Here is a 16,532-nt window from a genome sequence, read left to right on the forward strand (position 1 = left end):
TTCCATAGAACCCTCCTGACACCTGAACACAATTAATCACCCTGAAGCATCCTTCCCTCAACCCTACCTCTTCCTTAGTCTATTGTCTTTAAACAAGTGTGAAGAAAAACATAATGCTATTAAAAATTATACTGTTACCATAATTAAATATAATAATCCATTGATGTTTTGGAGACAATTCAGGAAACTTGAAAATGAAGATACATAATATTAAACATTTACGATGAATTCTGTTATGTCTTGACAAACATACTATGGCTATGTATTTTAAAATGTCCTTACTTTTCAGAGATACATAATGAAGCATTTAAGAGTGAAATATCATTATGTCTATAATTTAGTTTAAAAACACTTCAGAAAATAAAAGGAAAAGAAATTTTCAAAACTAAAAAGAAAACAATTGGTCTCAAAATATTAACACAAAAAAAATAAGCTACTTTCAATGAAGGATCTGCCATGGATGCAAAAAAAAGGGAGTTATTTAAAAAAAAAAAGGGGGAATTACAAAAGAATCCAAAAATAAGATTGATATATACTAAAGTACAGAAACGGTATTTACCTGTTTGGATCAACAATTTCTCAGGTTTTTCATCAGTGTAAATTTTAAGTCATAAGATACTCAAAAATTAATAGTCAAGGATAAAAGAGTGGTAAGCCAAGAGAAAAAGACTGATGAGGTGCTGCACTGTTTCCCATTAGGAAAAATTTATCTTTTTATGTACAGTACATATATAAGTAGAATAACAAAAACACACCCCACCAGATTCTGTATAAAAGTAGATGTTTTCACTGGGGATTCAGATGAGTTATTTGGGCTTCCCATGACTGACAGTGAAGAATTTTGGGTCCTAACCTAGACCAAGTTGGCTACTCTGCCACTATACTGTAGTGTTCTGATGTCTGATTCCAGTATCTACTCTACTCACAAATGATTAGCCCAAAGTTCCACGGTCTAATATGGTAACCACCAGTAACATGTGGCTAGTGAAGACATGAAATGTGGTGAGCCCAAACTGAGATTTGCTGTGGTGTAATAATACACACCAGATTTAAAAAGAAAAGAAAAAAAAAAAAGAATGGTAAATGTTTCATTAATTTTAAAGTTCTGATTACATGCCGAGATGATTTTATTTTGGCTATTTTGACTTAAATAAAATACAATATTAAAATTACTTTCGCCTTTAAAACATCTTTATTTCAAATGACTACTAAAAATTTAAAATTACATATGTAACTCATTGTATTTCTGTGGACCAGCACTAGTCTGAGCCACTCATGGCAATCCCATTTCCCTTGACAATATGGCCAAGGCTAAGAGATATAAAGGGAAAACAATTCTGTCTTGTAAGAAACAGACTTAGAAAAGACACAGGAAGATACGGTCTCTTCTTCATCTGCAAAATTTTACATCCGCCTGTATTCCTGAGACTAACGCAACCATCCTGCTATGAGCCAGAGACAAGAGAACTGTTGAAAAGTAGAAGACTCGCATTCTGGGCTTGAAGCTTACTCCACCTTGAGTCTTTTCAGTTAAATCATATAATAATAGATGTCCTTAACATTTAATCCATCTTTAGTCAAGATTTTTAATTTGCAGCAAAAATTTCTGCCTTTATGTGTTTCCTATCACCTAAAATCTTTTCTTACTACTTTCCATCCATCTAAATCCTTCTTGTATTTAAAGACCCTAAAAGTTTACGCCATTACTTTCTGTGAAATCCACAAGGATCTTTTCCCTTCTCTGAACTATTTCACCTATCACTGGTATCATACAATGCATATGTTTACAGCAAATATATTGTCTTGTTCTCACATTTTCCTATAGTTAAATAATTTTTGTCTCTTCAACAAAACTAGAAATCCAAAAAAAAAAAAAAAAACAAACTAGAAATCCCTTAAAGGACAAAAGAAATATTCTAGAAGACTGGACTCAAATCCTCACAATTTCACCTTATTAGAAGTGTTTGCTCTAAAGCAAATGACTAAATGTTTCTGGGCTTGTATTCAGCCTGTGTTTCTCATCTGTAAGATGTACAGTGTAGCTAACACTCCAACTCATCTTATATCTCATGAAAGCACTGTCTTAATGGTGAAGTATTCTATAACATTATCTTTTATCCTTCATAAAACCTATGAGGGTACTAACTAAAATGGAGACCCAAATACAGATGCCTGCTTCTTCTATAAAAGGATCTAGGTAATAAACTCTTTACATATACCTCTCTACAGTGGTCCTGAAAGAAAGCCCCTTAATTTAGAATCAAGCACTGAACTCGACTCATGCTTGAACAGAATAGAAGTCAGGCTTGTAAGATAATAGGGTAAGTGAAGTAAGAAACTGACTACGAATATGCAAAGAACTTCCTCGACACTGTTATCCACATATAAATACACATAATGGGCTCCCACCAGTGCCATTCACTGAATGAAAAATGAAGTATACCCCTAGAGTTTAAGAATTTCCAAACTTACTAGTTGATTCATAGGGACTATGAACATTTTCCAAGTGGCACTGGAGCTGGAAGGGAGTGGAAAACTGACGATAACAGTGCTGGCAGATAGTATGACCATCCACCTCACCGTTCTGCTGATCAAGTTCTACGTGATGTTTCATATGGTTCATAAATCTGTAGCACGGCACAAAGGAAAAGTACAGACAACATAAAAAATCAGAAGCCTTGGAAAAATGTACCAGCGAAATCACAGAACAGACATTACATGTTTCCCCCTCCACCCTCCCACCCAACTTCCTCTTTTTGGGACATCTTCTGAGCCCAGAAATTAAGAGAGATCTCGAAACTTTTCTGGGGAAGGAGATGCACTGGTCTCACTCTACCCAAAGTTATGTTTTATTTATTACCACAATATCTCCTTCTATAGTACTAGTTATTGATTTAATGATAATCCTTAGCAAGAAAGGATAATAATTAGGGCCATTCTCCAAACAGAAAGACTTAAACATGTAAGAAGCTTTCAGACTTCACTTGTCCAAGGTGAGCTCCAAGGCTCTTCAACACTCACCGAATGTTGTTTTTTAGCCTTTTGGTACAATGTGGGCATCGGAAAGATGTGGCGACCTTAGGGAAGTTTGTGAGCTGGGCTACTTTGCCACCATCCCGTCCATAGTAGAAGTCATCTACTAGCATAATGAGCTTGGTCTGGACGCCATCACCCACATTCTCATTTGGCTCTGGTACTTTGGTAGGTGGTGACAGAGCAGGAATAGGTGTAGAAGAGGGAGTGGAAGCAACAGGAGTTGTTTTCTCAGGGGATGGGGGCTTTGCTGCTGATGGGACACTGGGTTCTGAATCCAGAGACTTTCCTTTCTTCTGGTATTCAACCATTTCTGGGCAACAGTACTATAAAGAAAGAAGACATCTGATCATCCTGGTTCTCCTGGGGGCTGAGATGTGCTAACTCCTCAACTTCACTAACATTTCTCTGTAAGTGTTTGGTTCTAGGTATTCTCAACCAGCTTTCACCCTGCAGTTTTCTAAAATGTGTGTGTGTGTGTGTGTGTGTGTGTGTATTTACAGCCATATGCCACTCCAAACACCATACTTTGTACTTCTTCCTGTCTTAGATCCTTTAACCACTCACTAGCATAACCTGGCTCTGAGCTCCCTGGTAGGAAGAAGTCTCAACCTTTGCATCTGGACTAATACCAAAAAATGAAAAGACTAGAATTAGAAACTGGTTAATAGCTCCTGATTCATCCAATGACACAATAAATAGAAAATGGACTGAGGCCAAGCTGGCCTGTCTTCCTGTGCAGTTCAAAATCTATGAACTAAGGAATTAAGGTCGCATATGTTCTGACCTATTTGAGGGTCTTTAAATATATCCTATCACATTTCTGAGTTCATTCTAAAACAGGCCAAAAGAGAGTAACCCTTTAAAAAGCTTCCAAGCCATTTCAGAGTCCTTGCTTCACAAGCTCCCAACACTACACTACAGGAGGTATACAGTGAGTGGTAGCCATTTAAGCTGAATCTCCATCACAGGTGATCACTTACACACATGTGACCTCTCAAAGCTTCAGTAACACGGAATTGAGCATTACACCGTGGACATATCTTCCGTCCACCATCCTGGAGGTCAAACACTGGGATGGAAGAGGTCACTGGAAGTGAGAACATCAATAAGATTAATAAGATGATACTGGAAAAAGACTACTGGCCTTTTGGAAAAAGGTTAAACACTTCCTGAAGGGTATATTAAGGTTGGTAAGCGAGCATGAGAAACTGCTATGAGGCACATTCCTTCTACCATTCTTCTAACTGTAGGCCAGGGGTCAGCAAATCACAGCTAGTAGACCAAATCCAGCCAGCTGCCAGTTTCTGTTTGCCTCATGAACTAAGAACAGCTTTTACATTTTTTGTTGTGGTGGTGGTTATATAAGATTTTCTTTAATTGTGGTAACAGATACTTAACATAAAGTTTCCTCTTAACCATTATTAAGTGTTCAGTTAAGAACATTCACATTTTTGTGCAATCTCCAAAACTCTTTTCATCTTGCAAAACTTGAAACTCTACACCCATTAAACAATTCCCCATTGCCCCCTCCTCCTAGACCCTAGCAATCGCCATTCTCTCTTGTCTCTGTGAGTCTGACTACTCTAGGTACCTCATATAAGTGGATTCATAGAGTATTTGTCCTCTTGTATCTGGCTTATTTCACTTAACATAATGTCGTTAATCAGTGTTGCAGCATGTGTCAGAATTTCTTTCCTTTTTAAGGCTGAACAATATACCATTGTATGTATATACCATATTTTGTTTATCCATTCATCAGCTGATGGACATCTGGGATGCTTCTACCTTTAGGCTATTGTGAAATGTTGCTGTGAACATGGGGGTACAAATATCTGTTTGGGTCCCTGTTTTCAATTCTTCTGGGTATATACTCCAAAGTGGAATGCTGGAACATACGGTAATTTCATGTGTCATTTTTTGAGGGACCATCACCCCATTTTACATTCCCACCCGCAACGTACGAGGGTTCCAATTTCTCTGCATCCTCACCAACACTTACTATTTTCTGTTTTTTTGGATAAGAGCTATCCTAATGGGTGTGAAGCGGTATCTTATTGTAATTTTGATGTGCATTTCCGTAATGATTAGTGAGTGAGGTTTAGCATCTTTTTGGGTGTTTAATGGCCATCTGTGTACCTCGAGAAATCTCTATTCAGCTCCTTGGCCCATTTTTTAATTGGATTGTTTGTTCTTTTGTTGTTGGTTGAGCTGTAGAAGTTCTTTATATATTCTGGATATTAAGCCCTTATCAGATATATGATTTAAAGTACTCTTAAAAAATTTTCTCCCATTTAGTGGGTTGCCTTTTCACTCTCCCTAACGCTAACCCTTTGATGTCGTAAAGTTTTAAATTTTGATGTAGTCCCATTTATTTATTTTTCCTTTTGTTGCTTATGCTTTTGGTATCATATGCAAGAAGCACTGCCAAACCCAGTGTCATAAAGCTTTTCCCCTATGCTTTCTTCTAAGAGTTTTATGGTTTTAGTTCTTTTGTTTAGGTCTTTAGTTCACTGAGTTAGTTTTTGTAATATGGTGTATGGTAAAGGGTCCAACTTCATTTTTTTTGCATGGGGATATCCAGTTTTCTCAACACCATTTGTTAAAGGTTTTCTTATTTTTAAAGGGTTGAAATAAAAGCAAAAGAAATGATCTTCTGACACATGAAAATTAAACTCAAAATTCAGAATCCATAAATAGTTTTAGTGGAGTAGAGTCAAGCTCAATTATTTACATATTGTCTGTGGCTGCTTTTGTACCACAATGGCAGAGTTAAGTAGTTGTGACAGAGACTATATTGTACATAAAACCTAAAATATTTACTATCTGGTCCTTTACAGAAAAAGTCTGTCAAGCCCTGCTCCAGACCGTTGAAAATCCTTATGCTCATATCCTTCTACATCTGAAAACCTCTCTACTAAATATCAACTTTAAAATCTTGTTCAGGGACTTCCCTGGTGGTGCAGAGGTTAAGAATCTGCCTGCCAATGCAGGGGACATGGGTTCGATCCCTGGTCTGGGAAGATCCCACATGCCGCAGAGCAACTAAGCCTGTGCGCCACAACTACTGAGCCTGCGCTCTAGAGCCCGCAAGCCACAACTACTGAAGCCCATGAGCCTAGAGCCCGTGCTCCGCAACAAGAGAAACCACTGCAGTGAGAAGCCTGTGTACCGCAATGAAGATAGCCCCCACTCGCCGCAGCTAGTGAAAGCCCGCGTGCAGCAATGAAGACCCAATGCGGCCAAAAATAAATAAATTAAATTAAAAACTAAAATAAAATCTTGTTCAGAAATCCACCTCCTCCATGAACTATCTTTTGATTATCCCACTGATCTCTGATCAACCAATCCATTTTACTAATCTCCAAAGAACAATTAACACAAAACTCCTTCTGGCTGATTCAGTTACACTTTTCACAAGTGGCGATCCTCTTTACTACATTAAAGTTTCTGTGAGAACACACTATAGCAACTATACCTTATTTTATTTCTCTATTTCATAGTATAGAGTTCTGATACAACAAATACTTTATTAATGTTTTTGAATGACTGGCTGCCCAGAGTCTTTCTGGTTATCGTACCTTTCATTGAAGACTCAGGCCCGCTGGTTCTCTGAGAGCCATGCGCAGAGCTGTTGTTGGATACCACCATTGGCCCAGGACTCTGGCCCAGGGAAGGGATGGTGTTAAGGGTATTCACCAGTTTGGCCACTTCATTGCTATTTTCACCTGTAACCCCAGGTCGCTTCACAGTGACAAAGCTGGCAATGCTCACTGCAGGTGGAGAGGGGAAGGAGGGAGCTTTGTTGGCCAAGTGATAATCATCTGTTCTCCACCCACCACCCATCCCAGCTCTGCCATCTCCTCTTCCCAAGCCTCACCTAGTTTGGGATTCTGAGTCTGGTTGGACTGGCCTGGAGGTTGAACAGCAAGGTGCCCCAATGAGGTCGGCTGTGTGGCAGTGGGAGTGGTAGAAGTGCTGGGAGTGGACTTGGTCTGCTGGGACTGGGACTGTGGGACGGTGCTTCGAATGGTGAGAGTGGCTGGGATGACGGTGGTGAAGGTGTTGGTGGTGGGCCGCACAGGCATTGTGGAGCCTGGCCTCACAGGGGTCATCTGAGAGAACACTTGTGGGACTCCAACTGTCGGCTTAACAAACTGGGTACCTGGGGCTTCAAAAGAGAGACAAAAATACCAAATCTTGGTCAACGAGCTCACCTATAATACATTCCCCATGTCTTTACTGGAAATACTGGAATAGGAAAAGATTATCTCCCCAAACTGATTGGTGACTGTCAGGTTCCCAAGGGAAGCATAGATTCTAATGTCTAAGACAACAGGTATCACAAACTGATAAAACAAGTTAGCCTTAGTAATCAGCCCTGAAAACATTAAAGTGAAAGAAGAGTCCCATCAACTCCTCCCAGAACACCTTACCACACTGCCTTTTCTATTCCAAGAATACAATCATGAGTAGCTTGACCTCTGTTATTGGAAGAGAATAATAGGTCTAGAGTGGGAAGCAGTATGGGTATATATAGGCCAAAGGGCAGAGCTGGCTCTGAAAAAAGTGATCTTTCTCAGAATACTAAAGGAGTCTTTCATTCTCTTATACAAACTCAAATAGAAGACAGACTATGCCATTCTACTAGGATGTCCCAAAGGTGAGTCTCCTGGCTCAACTATAGACAATTTCACTGACAAACATTTAAAAAATATCAGAACTAGATAGGATAGGCTCATGAGACTGAAGGCCAAAAACCCCTATGGGCTCTGAGAACAACAACAAAAACTTAGGAAGACAAGCTACAGAGATACCTTTACTACAACTAAATTAAGATACCCTTTTTTGGCCTGAATTGTAGTAAACTTATAGACACTAAATATGGAACTGGGGGAAAATTACAAGATTTTTAAAAATTATCTTTCAATTTGGTTTCTTAAAAAAAAAAAACTAGCCATTGTCAATATTTATCCTCAAAGGATATGCCATTTGTTTAATTTATATTCCAAATCTATGCTATAAAAGTAAAGCAAAATAATTTTATAATCCCACCATGTAAGTGAGTAGACTTATAAGGAATACAGAATTTGGGAGTTTGCATTAATAATAGTTCTTCAGGATAACAAACTTAATAGCTGAATAAAACAGCAGAAACAGAAAAATAACTATATAAACCCTGTTTTACTGCCTTATGAAGGGTGGTAAAAGGTTAAAAAATAAAACCACCACCCTGGCCAAAGGTTAGAGTTTTTTAAAAATGGGGCTTAAACCAATATGATTTTTGTAGTTTTAGATTTCCCTTAAATACACTTTTTAAATGACCTTGAATATTTTGAGACAACAAAAACAAGCCTTCTGGATGCTGGTTTATTCCAAATGGGTAGACATTTTTCCTTACCTGGGACTAGTGTAATTGGTCTAACTGTTTGGCCTTGCTGTACGTTCAGCACAATTCCAACCTGATTCATTGCATTTTGTACAGGCCGGACATTTCTTACAGGAAATCCCTGCATTAAAAAGCAAAATGATCTTTAACATGGAGATCAGCTAACACTAGCAGAGACTGCATTAAGACCTATATCCAAAAAAATGCCCACACCCTTACCTAATGATTCTCTCTCTAGAACTAGAGCTTTTAAATGACTGAGATGGAGAAATTTTGGACTTCTGGCAAACTTGTGAGTGGCAAATATTAAAACTGGAGAATGAGCTTTGGTACATATGAACAAAAATGAAAACCTACTTCTTGTCTTAAGAGAACCTCAGCTTAAAAAGCTCATCCACAGGGGCTTCCCTGGTGGCGCAGTGGTTGAGAGTCTGCCTGCCGATGCAGGGGACACGGGTTCGTGCCCCAGTCCGGGAAGATCCCACATGCCGCAGAGCAGCTAGGCCCGTGAGCCATGGCCGCTGAGCCTGCGCATCCGGAGCCTGTGCTCCTCAACGGGAGAGGCCACAACAGTGAGAGGCCCGCATACCGCAAAAAACCCACAAAAAACAAAAAAAAACTCATCCACAAACTGGCCCCTCAATTGCTAAAGGCATAGAATGCAAAAAAAATGACACTAACAGTATTCACTGGAGTGATTCAACATACAAACAATTGTACGAAACTGTTCCCAAAGTCCACTTCAAAGGCCATACACCTCTGGGAAATTTGTTAGACAAGGCAGAAAAAAGCATTTGCCTTTACATTCCATACCAGCATTAGGCTTTCAACTCCAATTCACATTTATATCAAATAAGTCATCTTCCTTCTCTTCCAAAGATCTGCCGGCACTTCACCAATCTTGCATGTATATTTCCATAAGTCAACTAACTCACCCCATTTTAAGAAAAATAGCCCAAGCAAAGGGTAAGAACCCTTGAGGACCAAGTGTTAAGGCTTCCTAATGCAAGCTTCCCACTCTTTCCTGCCTAGACCTCAATCAAATTACTTAATAGTCCTCCAGGGGTATAAAGAGGAGATTACCCAGCTGTACACTATGTTGGGCTTTCTACTAAAGTCAGTATCAAATTAAAAACTAGCAAATGAGAAAGCCAAATCAAAAGACAGGACTTAGAACCATTTCTAATGATGATAAAGACTTAAGTCATAGCCTTCAAAGGTTCCCATAGTCTTTCTCTCCTCTACCGTGTCTGAATTCAGTAGAATTCAGAGTCCTATTTACCTGTGTAGTGATGAATATTGGTTGTGAGGCCACAGGGGAACTAGTCACATGATTGGCATTCTGCATGACCTGGACAGGCCTCAATACTGGTTGAGTAACCATTGTACCCAGACCTGAGGTTGGATTCTGGGTTAGGATGAGCGGCTGTCCACCTTGTTGGACCAAAGAATTGCCAGCTAGAGGGAAGAGGAAAAAAAAAAACAATGTAAGAGAAAATAAACCCACCATTATAAGCAACACAATGGTCTTAGATAAATGGTGTTCCCATATATCAAGATATCCAAGACTGTCACTCACCTCAGGTTTAGTGTCAGCAAACTTACCAAATATTTAAGCTTCACCCAAAGCTACAACTAACAGAAAAATACACAGAAAGGGAAAGTTCACTAAAATCTCCCCCATATATCTTAACTAGGGATGTCGTAACACACACAGTAAGACTTCTACATGGCTATCACTTTGACTCTGATGATTTAAGTGACCACAAATAATCTCCCCATACCAAATCAGCAAAACAAAGTAAGATATAAGTTCCTTCCCCACATTTTAACTAGGTAAAAACCTATTTTATCAGAATGTAATTTGTTGTTAGCTAATCCACCTTATATTTTAAAAAGAGGAATATTCATCTACAAACATTAATTCAGCAAGTACACAGAATCTAAAAAATGGGATCTCTTCCTAGCGCATCAAATCTCAGAAATGCAACAGATTCTCTAAACATCCATTGTCTTTAATAGGTATGGGAACACAGAGACTGACAGGCTACCTTCTTTATGTCATCAGAACTGATAAAGAAAAGACCTGGCCAAAACTAATCAACACCAAGTAAAACTGATATGACTTAAGAAGATTCATTCATTAATAAATAGTAACAAATATCATAAATATTAAAAAACTGGCTAATTTTTTTGAAATATTTTAAATTCTTTTTCATGTGTGTTAAAAGTAATTTTGTAATGTTTTTAAGTCCTGTATTTGCTACAATTGGCTAAAAAATCATTTACACTAAGTTTCCTGATTTACAAAGAATACTCCAAAACAGAAATTCTATTTCAGAGAGCCAAAACATTGGCTTTGCCAAAAAGCACGTTCTTTTTTTCTGTAAGATGGCTCTAGTAGCACTTAGTTGTCTTTAACTTCATTCAAAACAATTTTGTTAGATTGTATTGGGACAGCTGCCATAGTGTGCATTTAAAAAAAACTTATCAAGATTGACCTTTTGTGTAGCCATTTTAATACTGAAGATGGAAGAAAAAAATTTACATTGTTGGCAATATTATGCTTTATTATTTCAAGAAAGGTAAAAACGCTGATATGCAAAAAAAGATTTGTGCAGTGAATGGAGAAGGTGCCGTGACTGATCAAACGTTGTCAAAATTGGTTCGTGAAGTTTCGTGCTGGAGATTTCTCGCTGGACAACGCTCCACGGCTGGGTAGCCCAGTTGAAGTTGACGGCGATCAAATCCAGACATTAGCTGAGAACAATCACCATTATATCACGCGGGAGATAGCCGACATACTCCAAATACCTAAATCAAGCACTGAAAATCACTTGCACCAGCGATTATGTTAATCGCTTTGATGTTTGGGTTCCACATAAGTTAGGTGAAAAAAACATTCTTGACCTTATTTCTGCATGCGATTCTCTACTTAAATGCAACAAAAATATTCCATTTTTAAAATGGAAAAATTGTGATGGGCGATGAAAAGTGGATAGTGTACAATAATGTGGAACGGAAGAGATCGTGAGGCAAGCAAAATGAACCAGCACCAACCACAGCAAAGGCCGGTCTTCATCCCAAGAAGGCGATGTTGTGTATATGGTGGGATTGGAAGGGAGTCCTCTGTTATGAGCTCCTTCTGGAAATCCAAACGATTAATTCCAACAAGTACTGCTCCCAATTAGACCAAATGAAAGCAGCACTCGACAAAAAGTGTCCAGAATTAGTCAACAGAAAATGCATAGTCTTCCATCAGGATAACACAAGACTGCATGTTTCTTTGATGACCAGGCAAAAACTGTTACAGCTTGGCTGGGGAGTTGTGATTCATCCACTGTATTCACCAGACATTGCACCTTCGGATTTCCATTTATTTCAGTCTTTACAAAATTCTCTTAATGGAAAAAATTTCAATTCCCTGGAAGACTGTAAAAGGTACCTGGAACAGTTCTTTGCTCAAAAAGATAAAAAGTTTTGGGAAGATGGAATTATGAAGTTGCCTGAAAAATGGCAGAAGGTAGTGGAACAAAATGGTGAATACGTTGTTCAATAATGTTCTTGGTGAAAATGAAAAATGTGTCTTTTATTTTTATTTTAAAACCAAAGGAACTTTTTGGCCAACCCAATACCTAAATCAAAGATTCAAGCAAAATACTGCAACTTTTTTACCTCAAATCACCAGAATGGGATGGACTCCCCTGAAGCTTTAAGTTCCACTTGACAAATGGTGTCACTATAGTTAGCTACAGAGCTAGACCACCAAAGTGGGTATACAGGTGGCTATTAATGGGCCAACCTTGAATTGTCCCATGTTCTCCCAGAAACTGAGAGTCCATCAGTGGACTAGACCCTCATAGTTACTGGGTCAGCAGACTAGTAATTATAGATGCTGACAGATAAAAAATTCCAAATTCTAGCTATGCTAATTACACTGGCAATTTATTGACTCTCTCTCTCTACATTTTTAACTTAAGTATTTTATTATGGAGATGTTCAAATACATATAAAAATAGAACACTATAATAAATCTCTATGTACCTATATCAGCTTCAATAATTATCAACTTAAGCTCAATCTTGTTTCATCTATACTTCCCATTCTCTTACCAGCTCCCATATTATGTTGATACAAGCTTCAGATCATATCACTTCATCTATAAATATTTCAGCATATATCTCTAAAAGGACTTTAAAAAAGAGGAAATATCAACACCATTATCACTCCTAAAAAAAAATAATAATAATTCTGTAACTATAGTGGATAATACTGTATGATATAATTGAAGTTTGCTGAGAGAACAGAACTTAAATGTTCTCACTACCCCCTATCCCTACCCCCAAAAGAGGATAAATATGTGAGGTGATGGATGTGTTAATTAACTAGATAGTGGGAATCCTTGCACAATGCATACATATACCAAATCACCACAAAGTACACATTAAATATCTTACAATTTTATTTGTCAATTATACCTCAATAAAGTTAAATATATACAACAATTCTTGGGAGCTTCCTTGGCAGTCCAGTGGTTAGGACTCTGCACTTCCACTGCAGGGGGCACGGGTTCCATCCCTGGTGGGGGAACTAAGATCCCACATGCCGCACTGTGCGGCAATAAATCAATGAATGAATGAATGAACAATTCTTTAATATCAAATACCCAGTTAGAATTCAAATTGACAATTACATTTTTTTGTTTGAATTATGTTACAAAAGGGTTCATAAAGTATAACTGATGACATACCTCTTCAATCTCTTTTAATCTATAGGTTCCCCATCCATCTCTTTTTTACTCCTCTGCAATTTACGGTTGAAAATATTGACTAAGCAAAAACATGTATTTTCTATTCACTATTTTAACTGCTAGGGTAAAAGAAAATAAATTATCTGTTATTTATCTAAGCCTAAGAATTCTTAAGATAATCACTGACTCAACATCTCAACTAAATATAGGAAGGGAAGGATGGAAAATTTTTTGCATTTATGTGAAATCAACCAGCATTAGCAAGTCTCAAAAGACAGGCCTTGTTCCCATGAAATCTACACATACTCTACTACTATAAAGAATGTTAACACAAGCATTTTCTGCAAATATTCTCTCTGACCTCAGGGTCATGTTTGAATTTTGGTGGATTGTTAGGACCTTTCCAAAAATAAAGTGCAAACAAAAAAGTAGGTTTCTAAGCCTAGACTAGGTTTACAATTCAATTGAAAGCAAAAACCAGCATACGGCAAGTCACACTGGGTAAATTAAAGTCACACAGTAAATATTTATTTAATGTATTCTATAAATTCATTCTTATAATTCTAATGAATTATAATAATTCCAATTCTAACAAATGAGTTGTTTTTAATGATTTCTGCATTCTTATTAAGTCTTTCCTAAAAGAAATTCTGACAATTCAAAGGTCTTATGAAGTTCTATTTCCAGAGAATGAAAGAGGAAGTTAGAACCCCGAGACTTAAAAAAGCCTTTAAAAACGGGCTTCCCTGGTGGCGCAGTGGTTGAGAGTCCGCCTGCCGATGCAGGGGACACGGGTTCGTGCCCCAGTCCGGGAAGATCCCACATGCGGAGCGGCTGGGCATGTGAGCCATGGCCGCTGAGCCTGCGCGTCCGGAGCCTGTGCTCCGCAACGGGAGAGGCCACAACGGTGAGAGGCCCGCGTACCACCAAAAAAAAAAAAAAAAAAAAAAAAAGCCTTTAAAAGAATTATCTGACCAATCCCCTACCTGTAAGTTTGTTCTCCAATAAACTAGGTACCTCAGCCATAAACTGATTAAATAATAGAAGATTTAGCAGCTTCTCTCACAACATGTTCTGTTTGTTTTACAAATCTGAAGGTCTTGATTTTTTTTTCTTCATTCTTTTAAGTTCACTTACACAGCCTTACACCCCAGAGATAAGAGGGCTAAATGGAGTTGAAATGGGCCAAACAGGAATTGAAAATCATAATTACAGTAAAAAATGTATAACATTAAATTCATATCATTCACAGCTCAGAATTAAGCAGTGGTTCATTTCACTTCATAATGTTCCTTTCCAATGCAAACATATGATCAGTCAGAACTATAGGAATAATTTCTAAATGCTGAGTGGTGGATTCTGAAGAACAGCAAAAATAGTAAAAATGTTCTAAAATTTTATTCCTAACACTCTGTTAAAGAAAAAAGCCTTATTGAGATATAATTCACATACCATACATATTTTATCACCCATTTAAAGTGTACAATTTAGAGGCTTTTAGTGTATTCACAAGGTTTGTGCAATCATCACCATTATTTAATTCCAGAACATTTTCAGCACCTCAAAAAGAAACCTTACACCCATTAGCAGTTATTCCCCATTCTCCTCCCCCCAGCCCTGGCAACGAACAATCTAACTTTCTGTCTCTACAGATTTGTCTATTATGGGCATTTCATAACAATGGGGTCATATATGTGGCCTTTTTGATATCTATCTATCTACCTATCTATCTATCTATTTTTGGCTGTGTTGGGTCTTCGTTGCTGCGTGCGGGCTTTCTTTAGTTGCGGCGAGTGGGGGCTACCCTTCGTTGCAGTGCACGGGTTTCTCATTGCGGTGGCTTCTCTTGTTGCAGAGCACGAGCTCTGGGTGCACGGGCTTCAGTAGTTCTGGCACTCAGGCTCAGCAGTTATGGCTCTTGGGATCTAGAGCGCAGGCTCAGTAGTTGTGGCGTACGGGCTTAGTTGCTCCATGGCATGTGGGATCTTCCCGGACCAGGGATCAAACCCGTGTCCCCTGCATTGGCAGGCAGATTCTTAACTACTGCGCCACCAGGGAAGTCCCACATTTTGCTTATTCATTCAACATCTTAGGTTGTTTCCAATTCCGGGCTATAATGAATAACGCTGGCAGTTCAAGAGTATCTGATTTTAGAAAGTCACACAATTGTGTGCTTATCTACGCATAAAAGAAGTTTTGAGCCCCCCCCTTTTTTTGGCCACACTGCATGGCCTATAGGATCTTAGTTCCCCAACGAGGGATTGAACCCAGGCCCTCGGCAGTGAAAGCACGGAGTCCTAACCACTGGACCACCAGGGAACTCCCAGCATGAAAGAATTTTTGGATGAACACACAAGACATACGTAACTGTGGTTACCAGTTTTTTTTTTTTTTCCGGTATGCGGGTCTCTCACTGTTGTGGCCTCTCCCATTGTGGAGCACAGGCTCTGGACGTGCAGGCTCAGCGGCCATGGCTCACGAGCCTAGCTGCTTCGCGGCGTGTGGGATCTTCCCGGACCGGGGCACGAACCCGTGTCCCCTGCATCGGCAGGCGGACTCTCAACCACTGCGCCACCAGGGAAGCCCCCCACTTTTTTTTTAAACCATGAACACAGGTTAACATTTTAATTTGAATACTAGGGCTTTCTAAAGTAAATAAAATCCATTTTCATATTTCAAAAAATTTTTGTACACAGGCCACAGGAATCAAGGGTCCATTCAAAGAGAGTAGGTCACATCAGTGTGTCATGAGATGCTCATCATGGGCCTTGGAATGCTGGGATCAAAGAAAAATTCAGCTAAACTGGTGGCTAATAGCACTTTGACAGCTTATATTAAGAGAAACATAGGAAAGTAGTATAATACAGTGGGAAGGCCACAAGTTTTGCAGTCTAAATAATTCAAATCCAGTTTAGTTGCTTACTATTTGACCTTAAGTACATTATTTAGACTCTCCACGCCTTGGTTTCTGCATCTGTAAAAATGAGAAAATCTCTAGATATAGGTTCCTCATCTTTATATATATGAGGGTCACTATAGGTTTAAAAAAATTCTAAGGATTTTTCATGTGATAAAAATTATTTTTTCAGGGACTTCCCTGGTAGTCCAGTGGTTAAGACTCTGAGCTCCCAATGCAGGGGGCCTGGGTTCAGTCCCTGGTCAGGGAACTAAGATCCCACATACTGCAACTAGGCCTGCACAATGCAACTACTGAGCCCACGTGCTCTAGAGCCTGCGCGTTGCAACTAGGGAGCCCGTGCACCACAACTTCCCACATACTGCAACTAAGCCCGCATACTGCACCGAAGAGCCTATGAGCTGCAACAAAGACCCAGCACAGCCAAAATAAATAAATTTAAA

General features: G+C 38.8%; 1 protein-coding gene across 2 annotated transcripts in view; it reads right to left on the bottom strand.

Moving 5' to 3' along the window:
* Window positions 1-16,532, bottom strand: part of POGZ (pogo transposable element derived with ZNF domain) — a 48,067-nt gene that overhangs the window by 11,733 nt on the left and 19,802 nt on the right. For both annotated transcript variants that reach the window (XM_060029872.1, XM_060029868.1), the window contains exons 4-10: window positions 9,705-9,880; window positions 8,435-8,543; window positions 6,914-7,204; window positions 6,615-6,833; window positions 4,017-4,123; window positions 3,022-3,359; window positions 2,473-2,627 (exon numbers count right to left, since the gene is read on the bottom strand). In XM_060029872.1, coding sequence (XP_059885855.1) covers window positions 2,473-2,627; window positions 3,022-3,359; window positions 4,017-4,123; window positions 6,615-6,833; window positions 6,914-7,204; window positions 8,435-8,543; window positions 9,705-9,880 — 1,395 coding nt within the window. The remainder of the gene's footprint in view (window positions 1-2,472; window positions 2,628-3,021; window positions 3,360-4,016; window positions 4,124-6,614; window positions 6,834-6,913; window positions 7,205-8,434; window positions 8,544-9,704; window positions 9,881-16,532) is intronic.

Source organism: Delphinus delphis, chromosome 1 (genome assembly GCF_949987515.2).
Source record: "Delphinus delphis chromosome 1, mDelDel1.2, whole genome shotgun sequence".
In the NCBI taxonomy this organism is placed as follows: domain Eukaryota; kingdom Metazoa; phylum Chordata; class Mammalia; order Artiodactyla; family Delphinidae; genus Delphinus; species Delphinus delphis.